The sequence below is a fragment of the Polyodon spathula genome, chromosome 2, assembly GCF_017654505.1.
Source record: "Polyodon spathula isolate WHYD16114869_AA chromosome 2, ASM1765450v1, whole genome shotgun sequence".
Lineage (NCBI taxonomy): Eukaryota > Metazoa > Chordata > Actinopteri > Acipenseriformes > Polyodontidae > Polyodon > Polyodon spathula.
The window spans coordinates 91362148-91374997 of record NC_054535.1 but is presented as its reverse complement, the minus strand read 5'-3'; the positions used below and the strand labels follow the sequence as shown (position 1 = coordinate 91374997).

The 12850-nt window shown below is 36.4% G+C and overlaps 1 protein-coding gene across 4 annotated transcripts in view; it reads right to left on the bottom strand.

Annotated features, from left to right (window-relative positions):
• The window catches only part of LOC121303595 (protein Hook homolog 3), a 61150-nt gene that overhangs the window by 22405 nt on the left and 25895 nt on the right, over positions 1-12850 (bottom strand). For 2 of the 4 annotated variants that reach the window (XM_041234384.1, XM_041234400.1), the window contains exons 6-13: positions 12776-12843; positions 11736-11798; positions 8848-8931; positions 7874-7936; positions 3693-3856; positions 2112-2252; positions 910-1111; positions 449-559 (exon numbers count right to left, since the gene is read on the bottom strand). In XM_041234384.1, coding sequence (XP_041090318.1) covers positions 449-559; positions 910-1111; positions 2112-2252; positions 3693-3856; positions 7874-7936; positions 8848-8931; positions 11736-11798; positions 12776-12843 — 896 coding nt within the window. The remainder of the gene's footprint in view (positions 1-448; positions 560-909; positions 1112-2111; positions 2253-3692; positions 3857-7873; positions 7937-8847; positions 8932-11735; positions 11799-12775; positions 12844-12850) is intronic. The other 2 variants (XM_041234390.1, XM_041234410.1) reach the window with 1 other exon arrangement.

Sequence of the window (12850 nt, the reverse complement as noted above, 5' to 3'; positions counted from 1 at the left end):
TGAGCCATACTGGTTACCACAGACTTCTTAGAGAGCGATACAAATAAATAAATAAATAAATAAATAAACAAACAAACAAACACATATAACTTTTTTCTTTTGTTTAAATACAAGCTTATTAAAAAGCTGGTAGCAAAGACAGGAACCCCACTCCAGTATACTTATTACACAAACAATCTGCAGCATTTTGACATAGCTGCTTCTATATAAGACTACAGATTGTCCTTTCAGTCTTGTCAAACCCGTAAAAAACAAAACAAAACAAAAAAGATCTTGAATGACAATTCAAAAGAGCCATCGGTCAGATCAACTGCTCTAGTGGATATAAACTGTGAACTTTCTTATATAGACCAACTACATCTACACAACGTTTTCCTAACTAAATCTAACTTTGTCAAAAGCTGAAAATGTAATTTAAAATGTTTGAAATGAAAGTAGAACCAATTACATCTTTTTCTTTCTGTAGAGAATCCACTTTTTCTTTTAACCGTTTGTATTCAAATTCCATCTTGTCTGCTTTTTTTGACTCTTCAGACAACCTGTTCTGGAGCTCCACAACCTGCAAGATGGAAATATAAAATGTTACTCATTAATCTGTACAGTTTTGATACACTTACCTATTTACTTTATCGACACTAAGCAGAATTTTTCAAAGCATTTCTTACAGTCCTAATTTCAAAGAGAAAAACTAGAACCAAAACAACCAAGAATTAAATTCAAGGTTTATTAAGAATGCTAAAGTTGTTTGTGGAAACAAAATCAAGACAATCAACATTTTGGTTATTGCCTTCATCAGCCAACATGTGCACCTGTTTTGTTCATGTTCACTACTAAACTACTGGAAACTGAAATTGAAAACATTGGTCTAATTTTACTTATTTTAGTTTTCCCTCAGCATGCAGTCTCTACCTGTCTCTTGTATGTTTCCAGCTGCCCGCGTGCTGCATTAGCTTTCCTCAGCTCCTCCTCCAGGCTGACTGTGTTCTGCATGTACAGAGTATTCTTCTCCTCCAGCAGCTTCACCTGTCTCCTCAGGTCTCCCAGATCCTCCAGCTTCTTTTTGTAGGAATCCACCATGCCCTCCAGCTTGGCTACCTTATCTGAAGAATGCCTGGATGAAGCAGAGACAGGCGAAACATCCCGACATCCATAAGCAACACATCTCTTTATATGAGTGTAGTAATAAGCTAAACTTTGATTCAGTTCTTACGTCTGCTGAACAAAAAAGATTTGGGTTTGCAAAACGCCTCTGCCTGTTTTATTGGACAGACCAGAATATTTGCTCATTTTGGGCCCACTCTAAGATGACCAGGACACATGCGCTTTGCTCCTGTAGGTTATATCGACAGGCTGACCTTGATATAACAAAAACTAAATTCACACAATGTTTTTGAATGAATATGAGCAAAAACTCAAATCTTCTAGTACATCCTAACAGCTGCATTGTGCATTTTAAAATATAAACTCACTGTGTTTAACTGTCAGTTTATTTGTTTTCTATGTATTCATGTAAAATCTATTTTTGTTCAAAATACCAGGGGAAAGGTCTAGTAGCCAGAATGTATACCAAGCATCTTCCTGACTGATGTGAATGTTTAAGTGGTTTTCCTGTCCTAATAAAGCTCTGTTTTCAAGGACTTTCAGTAAGACATGCAAGTAATTTCTTGTCAGATGAATGCAGGTCACATTTGCCAGTCTTGCTTTGGAAAGTCTGAGGGTGCCATTGCAAATGTAGGATGTTACAATCAGGAGAAGTCCATCTAAAATATTAGACTGTGGAAAAGCAGATTACAAGAAGGTGTGTGTTGAAAGACATTTGGGAACACCTGTCTAACTAAGTTACAAGGGATTCTGAGCACCTCTGGAATTTTTAAAATCAGTAAGTGGATTAAAGTAAATTTAATTTTCATGTATTTGTAGGCAAGTGAGGTGGGGAAGCATGTCAATGTTGCACAGGTTTCAGTGAATGATGCTTCATGTATAGACACAGTGCAACATTAATATGCTTCCCACTTCATTTACTATATATAGTACATTACACATTTTCTGCTGAAATAGTTATTGTATAATCACAAAACTGACAAATACAATATAAGCTGTTTATACTGTACCTAAGGACATCCATCTCATCCTTCAGAGACTGGGCTTCATCTGCCAGCGACGTCAGCTCCTCATTTTGCCCTCGCAGCTCCCCGATTTCTTTCTCCAGCTCCTCGCACCGTATCCTGTAATCATCTTTAGCAGCTTCTAATCTGCAATGCAGAAAAAAACAAAACAAAACAAAACACCATTAGCTTGTTGCTGGGGAGAAAACAAAAGAATGCTTATTTCTAACACTGAATTAGTGGAAAGACGCACATGCAGCACAGCTGTGTGGGTTTGTGGAGAACTAAACCAAGGCTTCAGCAGAGGTGCAAGTGGACAGTTGTGCTGACGATAAAGAACCCATAGACTTTTACCTCCTTGTGGACATTAAAAGTATAGCAGTTAGAGGACTGGGATGCAAGGTGGAAGGAAATGGGTGCACATCCCAGCTCAGATTTGCACTGTCAGAGAAGGACTGCCTGGTGTAAAAGCAATGAAGACTGAAATCAGCTGCAGGGTTAGTGACTAGTCCTGGTAAATTTTAGTTTGATTGTCACCACAGTTTTAGTAATAGTATTTTTTTTTTCAAAATGTTTTGCTGCACCAACAGCAAGTCATGCTTATATTTTATGATGTTTCAACATTTTTCTGAACAAGTTTAAATAACCAATTTGCCAAACCTGGTTTAAAAGTTCAGTGTACAGTTTAGCATCGGCACTTTGCTGAATACAGAGACACAAATACTGAACATACTTTTGGATATGCAAGAGCCATATAGATCCATGTTACAGACAGAATAACACAAATGAAAAGGTGTTTTCCTCAAGACACACATTACAGTAGTTAATTCCTGCCTTCCTTCAGACTATTAATATCTTCTTCCACTTAGAATGTTTACAAAGAAAAATGACCTACATGCATTTGGTTCTTCAGTATTCCTTCATATGGATGAACATACCAATTATAAGAGAATAATGCTGTATATTCATTACCCTCTTCATTGGGTCATGCTTTGGCACACAGGTCTGGAATGGGAGGTTTCAATCAGGGGAGGATTGTTTTTTGGATCTCAATCATACACAGCATGGGGCTTGTGGACAGTGGGGTGGAGGTAGGGGAGGATATCCGAGCACGACACAGATTAACCCACCACTATCTGCTGAGCCAGAATATCCTCTAGTATAAAGAAGTGCACATCTATTCCAGTCCCAGTTAACCCCAGCTGAACTTGCTTAATGCTAGGGTGTACACAGTACTTCCTAGTGGGTATGAATACAAGGAATGAAAATTATCATAGATTTGAAAAGTCTGAAAATTGCATCCACGAGGATGGAACAAATGGTGGAATTTATAGGACAAATTTAATAACATTCCTAATGGCCATGCCTTCTATTCAACAAAAATTGAAATGCCCTTAGAAAAAGGCAGTCATTGCTTATTCTAGAGTCACATTCAGTGAGGGTCAATTCCAGACAGGTTAAAACCACAGCTTGCTAATTAGACGTAAGCGAAAAAAAGAAATGTCATTTGATTGGTAACATGACGAGTGAAGGTGGTTATTGCTTCACACCCAGAAATTCAATGACTGCAGTCCCAGTATACTGTACCTGAACGTTTCTTCCTGGAGCTGTTCTAACTGGGACTGCAGCTGCAGGTGTCTCCTCCCAGCAGGGCTGTTGGGGTCTTCGATGGAGTCTGACTGGTTGAGTCGTTCCATAAGGATCTGGTTTTCTGCCAACAAGCTGCCTTTCTCCTCCTGCAGAGTTGCAACCTACAGGAACAAAACAACATGGTCGCCTGTTATTTTCAGTAACCGAGAAAGACCCCCCCCCCCCCCCCCCCCCCCCAATCAAATATAATTTTTATGAAATTAATTGAACTAATTGTTATACACTGTCCACTTAGAACACAGTGAGACTGTCCACTGTGGACAGGTGAATCAAACAGAAAGATACTATAATATTATATATATATATATATAGATATATACATGTGTGTGTACATACACACAACACAGTAACTTTCCATTCAGTAATAACACATTTGTAGGTAAAATACAAGTAGACAAATGTCAAGTATAAGTCAAGTAGGCGAAAGGTCTTTATTATTATTTTATTATTATTTATTAAAAGAAAAAAAAAAAAAGCTATTTGAATATTGAACCAGTAAAAAAGCTTCCAGCTGCAGTGAACTCTCATTTTGATCACCACTGTAGCTGTAATGTACTGTAGATACGTTTGCACTGGAAAATTATAACTGCATTATACAACGTTACAATAAATAGACCTTTATGTTATAAAGATCACATTTTCACTAGAAAAGTGACTGATCCACATTTACAAGTGACTTTCAAACACTGTAAAGAAAAAAATTACATAAGTGCATGGAAATGTGTTATTGCATTTTGTTATTGTAAGTTTTACAAAAGCTTATTTACCAGCCTATATATTGTACTGTTTAAGAGAATACCTCTAGTTTAAAGTATTTCTTAAAGATAAAATCAAATATATGTTCAGGGCCCAGTGAAACTGTTATAATGAAAGCTGACTACATTTAAATAAAGGCTCAATCAAGCATGACAGATCATAAAGGAATAAAGAAACGAAATCGAAGAAAAACAACACAACATTGAAAAGCTAATCTATTGTTTAAAAAGCTCTGGAGGTCTTGTTTAATTGTCTCTAATCAGTAAACTACGATTAAAGGGTGTTACCTTTGAAGCTTGCCTTGTCTGCACAGTAAGTGCCTGGACCTCTTACCTTCCAGATTATAATGATAGGGTTAGGGTTCTATTATTTACATAGACAAGATTTGTTGTCATGATAAATACTTCTTGTTTTCCTCAGAATTAAATACTTGAGGACAACCCTGTACCTAACATCATTAGAAGTTCTAATTGTTATTATTATACAGTGTGTGTGTGGGGGAGGGTGGGGTTGTTTCCACTCTGCTGCTCACACATTTTGTGGATGAGAATTTTGGTGAAGTTGATTGGTGAAGAAATGTTGGTGGGAAATAAACTATTACATTTTAAACTAATTTTAAAGCATAAAGCACACAACTATAACAATAATAATACATAATGAGAGAAACAAGTACCGTTTGTAAAAAAAAAAAAAAACAGCATTAGTGATGGAAAAACAACTCATGCATTTCAATAGGTGTATGATTCAATTTGATGCATTCCATAACTTAATGACTGAAGCAGAAGCGACAACATGGCTGTATTGCAGAAGAAATGTCAGAGTGGCAGAATTAGTCAGGTCATTGTCTAAAAAATACTGTGCCTCCCATGAAACTGACAAAGGCTTAAATCTGCTCCTCGAAAACAAGATTAAACAGTGGTCCTGGGGTGTGGACTGTTAACATCCCTACAGTTCTCTGTGCTTTTCTTTAAGACTTTGGTGTGACACTGTGTAAAATGCTTACACAAGTGCAAAGGCAAAGCCACATTATCTGAAAGAAATTAAAACAATGTTAACAGTATAAATCAAGCAAGGAATAACTTAGAAGAATAACTTAGCTTCAGCTATGTTGTCCTTGCACTTGCTGAATTAGGGCCCAATGAGTTTAAATACCATATTCTGAAAATTAAGAGTAACTCACACACACACAGTTTATTTACAAATAAACTCCACCACCAGCAGATTAGCTGTACACCCCACTCCACTCCCCCACTTCTAGTGCCCGTTCCTTCTCCACCCTTGCCCCTCAGTGGCGGAACAACCTACCCACGGATATCAGGACTTTTAGTCCCAGACCACCTTTTGGTGCCTCCTCAAGACACACCTGTTCAGACAGCATCTGTAAACCCCACAACTCTGGACTACACTGGACTAGATGAAACCCAATTGTACCAGTACTTGCACTGAACTGAACTGCTCCACACTTTTCCATTAACTGTTCTTAGTCGAACTTGCTCTTAAATGTAATTACATACTGTATTCTTTATTTTGCTCTTATTTTAAATTTGTTCTTATTTTCTACTGTATTTTATAACTGCTGTTATCTGTAATGTGAAACTTTGATGTGATATTTTGTAACAATTGTAAGTTGCCCTGCATAAAGGCGTCTGCCAATAAATAAAGAAATACATAAATAAGGAACTAAATAAAGAAATATAAATAAATAAATAAATAGGTTAGGTCATTATATGGGTGCAGTACATTAGTTATTACAGACAATTACCATAATCGTAGTAAAAACAACTTAACTACTACACAGTCTGGCAGTTGGAAAACAGCTTAACGTGTTATACAATTTACAATATTTATTATAAATGGCTGCACTATAAACATAAAGACATACAACAAATATTACTTAATTTTTTTATGAGATTATATATAACAAAGTATGAAAGGGCAACAAATAGCAGATGGAAGACAAATCATATATTAATCAAACCAAAATTTAATAAACAAGCCTGAAATCAGTGAAGTTACTTTTTAATTATATAACTAAAATACTGTCCTGAGGTAAACCTACAATAAACTAATTGCCCAATTCCATTAACTATTAACTTTTTATTTTCAACGACTGAGACATATTTGATAAGGCATACAATAAACATAAAATATATCTCCTCATCCTTGTTTACTAATTTTGTATTTTCCTAAAATGTTTTTTTCCCAGCTAAATGTTAATGGAACTTGGCCGGCCCTCATTCAAGTAAAAAAAAAAATCATTCCATCTAATGTCTTCAGTGTCCTGCTAATAGAAACTCAAGAGTTTGGTCATCTTTGTACTCAGAAATGATCTCAGGACTGACTTGCTCTGGGGTTTTTAATGTCTCCTCTCTCAGATCTTTAATCCCTCTCCCCATATTTATATCCCTACTGTACCTTACTGTCTGAATATTTAGTTGGACAGTATTGCCATGTTTGCTCCTCTAAACGTGGCTGTCTTGGCTTTGTCCGGACACCGGCAAGCATTCCTCCACAGTCTGAAGTGGCGTAAGTAAACAGACTGCAGCCAATGCCTCCATGGCTTGGATGGGCAATCTATGTTTGGCCATACTGCCCACTGTCTGTTGGCGTCTGTCTTCTTGGTACTTCTGCTTGGCAGGCTGTTGGTTATGAGCTAATGCCAGAGCACCCAGGAACATTTGGAACATATATATCATTCCAGAACTCACAGCTAGCAGGTCAGGTATCCTTCTCGCAGAGGTCGCCAACCAATGACTGCTGAAAACTTTTGAGTAATGGTGAAAGATTTTCAAACTCATAGAGCTCCACTCAAAGGAAAGCTTGTTCAATAAATCTCCCAACAAACTTAGTTTAAGGTCTTGTTCATACAAAGCACATTATACATGTTCTATTGTACTGCACTGTATATTGTAATATGACTGTCCTGCAGGCCCAAGGCTACTTAAATATTTGCCAGTATTGGAATGTTAAATTTTTTCCACAACGTGAGAGGAGTATCTCTCAGGCTATTAAAAGTGTAATATGCATTATAACAGGAATATCTCCAATGCAATTCTGAGTGTATCAAGTGGCTCAACTTCATAGTCTTATTTGGAAGCATGAGTATGGCAATACAAAGAAATAATGACTTGGGTCCTATAGTGCCAAAAAACTTTTGGTCCTATATTATTAGGTTAAAAAAAAAAAAAAAAAAAAAAAAAAGAAGGTACAGTATTAGTTTTAGCATAGTGGCCAAACAAAACTCATTGTGACAGACTAATGCGCACACAGTGTTAGAGGGTTTCCCAGGGATGCTGTTAAAGCAGACTACAATTCCAGCGCCATGGAAGCCAAAACGAAAAGAAAAGAAAAAGCAGAATTACCCTTTCGTCTAGTTCAATACACTCTAATCTCAGTCTACCTCGCTCCTCTCGAACAAGGTATGCCTTCAAAAGCAAGGCAAAGTGAAGAAGTAGTTAAAAGCAAAAGGTAGGGAAACAAAATATGGGTATATAACAGAAAGAGATCAGATTACTAGAAAAAAAGGGTCTCCACAGCACCGGCCAAAAAACAATATACAAATTATTTACCTTTACGTTTCAGTGGTAACATTGCAGAATACTTAAGATATTAAACGACATTCCGTTCGCCTTAAAGGAGTGCTAACCAATATTTTTTATGCATTAGCAGCCTTGTCACTGTCCCCCTTTTTCTTGGTTTCATTCAGGACATACAATTTTTCAATGTGAAAATGTGTAGTAACTGCCTGCGATTGGTTACACGATCTGATTGCAGCAAGACCATTTGAATGAAATTGCCATACAGCACCGGGAGTGATTTCATACCACTGATGAAGCAGCAACTCTGAAGCATTGTCTCTGAAATATCTACACAATCCAAATTAAACCAAAATTTCTTCAACATAAGAAAAGGGGATCAGTGATGGTGATGCCAATAAGAGGTAAGGAAACATATTAACAATCCTTTGAGTTAACAGTATTCATGTGTTATTATTTTGAGCTAATAACTGACCATTCAGTTTAAAAGTTTTTAAATATTGCATTTAATAAAGTTTGCCCAATGTGTGGGAACCCAATAATAACATGGCAATTGCACATATTAAGAAGCAAAAAAAAAAAAAACTATTACCATTCAGAATAAAAAACACATGTGAAGCTGTGGTTCAGGTAACAGATATGAAAAAAAAGTAGAAGCGCAGGACTCATAATGAAGAAAATATCTCATCCATAAAGCCACATGGTTTGTTAAACACAGCTCACTTAAACAATAGCAACTCAGCCACCATTGTTAACATCCAATTACTGGACTTTCATACATAGGATGAGTCCAGACTCACCTGCATATCCAGCTCATGACACCTTTGTGCGATTTCTTCTTTTGTGGCCAATGCATCATTCAATTCCTCTACGGTTTTCTTAAGCTAAAAAGAAAGCAAATTCACCAAAGTTATAAATATGAGAATGGCAATTTTAGGATTTAGTTAACCACTTCAGAACAGTGATGAGAACATCTGTATTGTATTTAAAAAATCTTGTGTACTTTCTACAAATAAAAAGGTATACCTAAATTCCCTTTATCACCTATTGTTAGCTGAATGTTTAAGTGTTATAATACAAACTGTGGCTATGCCGAAATATAGTATGTCAGTAAGATGTATGATATATACCCTGCCCTGCCATGGCTGTAAAGATAGAATATATATATATTATATATATATATAGATATATTTTATATTATATATATCTATATATCTCATAAGATATATAGATATATATATATATATATACACACACACACACACACACACATACATACACACACACACATATATATACACACATATACAGTGCCTTGCAAAAGTATTCAGACCCCTGACCAATTCTCTCATATTACTGAATTACAAATGGTACATTGAAACTTCATTCTGTTCCATATTTTATTTTAAAACACTTAAACTCAAAATCAATTATTGTAAGGTGACATAGGTTTTATATTGGGAAATATTTTTAAGAAAAATAAAAAACTGAAATATCTTGCTTGCATAAGTATTCAACCCCCACACATTAATATTTGGTAGAGCCACCTTTTGCTGCAATAAAAGCTTTAAGTCTTTTGGGGTAAGTATGCACCAGCTTTGCACATAGTGTTGGAGTGATTTTGGTTCATTCTTCTTGGCAGATTTGCTCCAGGTTGCTCAGGTTGGTTGGATGACGCTTGTAGACCGTAATTTTCAAATAGTGCCACAGATTCTCAATGGGATTGAGATCAGGACTTTGACTGGGCCACTGTAGGACATTCACCTTTTTGTTCTTGAGCCACTCCAATGTTGCTTTGGCCTTGTGCTATGGATCATTGTCCTACTAAAAGGTGAATTTCCTCCCAAGCTTCAGTTTAGGTTTGTGCCACACATAGCGCTTTGAGCTTTGGCCAAAAAGCTCTATCTTGGTCTCATCTGACCACAAAACCTTTTCCCACATCACAGCTGGGTCAGTCTCATGCTTTCTGGAAAACTCCAGATGTGCTTTCAGATGGTACTTTTTGAGTAACGGCTTCTTTCTTGCCACCCTCCCATACTGCCAGTGTTATGCAGAGCTCTTGATATGGTTGACTGGTGCACCATTACTCCACTCCCAACCACTGAACTCTGTAGCTCCTTCAAAGTTATTGTTGGCCTCTCTGTGGCTTCTCTCAGAAGTCTCCTTCTTGTTTGAGTGCAGAGTTTTGAGGGACGGCCTTTTCTTGGCAGTGCCTGGGTGGTGTGATGCAGCTTCCACTTCCTGATTATTGATCCAACTGTGCTCACTGGGATATCCAAACACTTGGATATTATTTTGTACCCTTTCCCTAATCTATGCATTTGTATTACTTTATCTCTAACTTCTTCAGAATGCTCTTTGGTCTTCATTTTTCTTCAGATTCACAGCCTTACCAATGATCCTTCAACAGTGGGGTTTATATCCAGAAAATGTGACAGCAACTTTAATGGTTCACAGGTGGAGGCCAATGGTAAGGTAACTGTGTCCTCGTTAGGGCAATTTCTTTCATTGGTGCAAACTGGGAGCTTCCATAGCACAGGGGTTTAATACTTATGCAAGCAAGATATTTCGTTTTTTTTTTTTCTTAAAAATATTTCCCAACATAAAACCTATGTCACCTTACAATAATTGATTCTGAGTTTCAGTGTTTAAAAATAAAACATCAAACAGAACGAAATTTCAATGTACCATTTGTAATTCGGTAATATGAGAGAATTGGTCAGGGGTCTGAATACTTTTGCAAGGCACTGTGTGTGTGTGTGTGTGTGTGTGTGTGTGTGTGTGTGTGTGTGTGTGGTGTGTGTGTGTGTGTGTGTGTGTGTGTGTGTGTGTGTGTGTGGGTGTGTGTGTGTGTGTGTGTGTGTGTGTGTGTGTGTGTGTGTGTGTGTGTGTGTGTGTGTGTGTGTGTATATATATATAAAGCACCTCTACTGCATCTATCCCCTGATTCTGGTAAAGAATATCCTTACCATACTGTGCCACAACTGAATAAGTGGTTACCTAGATATATCTTAAACATTGTAAATTCTCAGAAACACTCTGTTACTTCTGCCTTTTTTCACAGCTTGCCCTGCCCTATAACTTGGCTTCAGGGGAAAAGGTTGTGAGTCAATATAATATGTACATATTATAATATATATATATATCTATATATATAGATATATATATATAGATATATAGATATCAATATATATATATATATATATATATATCAGTTTATATATATAGTCGGGATGGAATCATAAATCAGTATCAATGATGAAATCAAGGAAAATGTTGTTATCTGAATTTAAAGCAGTAAGAAGTTATTGTGTTTGGTGAGCTGTCTACGTATAAATACAGAAGTTGTGATGTTAGCTCAAGTCCTGTGGTTTTACAAAATAAGTGTATCGTTTCTGGATTACTGGAATACCTGCTTCTACTTAGGACAGTAGCCTGGCAACAAAACTCACCTACACAACAGGATTGTAAGAAAAGCCTACTCTTTAATATATGAAACAATTAATACAAAAAGTGGCTCTTGATGTTGCTCCATCATTATCAGACCAATTCACTTCAAATTCCTTTTTACACCTGTTTCGTAAAAAATTTTGGTATTTGTAACAACTAATATTTTCATACACAGTCTGGTACCAATATTTACTTCCATTTACATATTTTTTAAATCAGTGTTAGTGCAAAGAAATACCTGTCTATCAAGGTCAACATAAGCGTAATTTCCTGACGCCACTGGAGTTTCCTTGCTCATCAGCTGAAATGAAGAAGTCAGGATTACTCAAAAGAAAGAAGATGTACATCACAATATAAGGCAGTTGTTCAAACATGTACAACTCATGTGATGCTACACGTTTGTTAGGGTTTCTCAACCTTAAAAAGACCACACTACCTTACAAGCCCCTATATGCAGGACTCCAAAAAATGAAAGTAGCAATATTTCAAACTTGACTTTTTCCAAAACACAATTTACAACAAGAATCACATTTGAGTGTCAAGGGGGCACTTTTTACACACTGAAATTAAGACGCATTCATTTATTATATTCATATTACCAGTGACGTGCATCACACGAGACCCATGGAAATCAAGATTCAGCAGGAGTCATAACAAAGTGACAAGCTACTGTCTTTGTGTATCCACAGACTCCAGCATTTGAACAGCTCTGGCAGTGTGGACTTCAGCTAAAATCATCAACTGCCGATAGAACCTAAGACTCCAAAACGAATATCAACAAACAATGTGGAAATCTGAAGTCTAATAATGGGGGCACATGCTTTTAAGGTGGGGGGTAAAGCCAGTGCAAAATGCATCTCAACAGCCGTCACAATTTATTGAAAGGACATGTAAAAGGTGAATGCCTGAACAACTTTTTTTTTGTATTTATTTATGTCATATTTAATGTTTGCTCCTCACATTTTTTTACAGTACTGTCATATCTACACTGTTATACAGTATGTCTATCATGAGTTGTCCTCATTCAAACAATATAATCAGTTTAAACAATATAATCGATATTATCAGTTTGTTAAACTACTGCAAAAAGTTTATATCCCGCTAACAATATTAACTATGCAAAACACAACCTGAAAAAATGACTGTGTGTGTTGTTTTGGGGGTTTCTTTGCCAATAAACTTAAAGCTCAATACAAATTGAATGCACACACCTATTTTGCAGTGCCCATTTGCCAATCACATTTTTTTTTTTATACTGTAGTGTTAGTTTGTGTTTACCTCTTGAATTGCTGTCATGACAACATGTTGAACAGACTCTTCCATCATCATAATTGTCTGGATATACTCTATGAA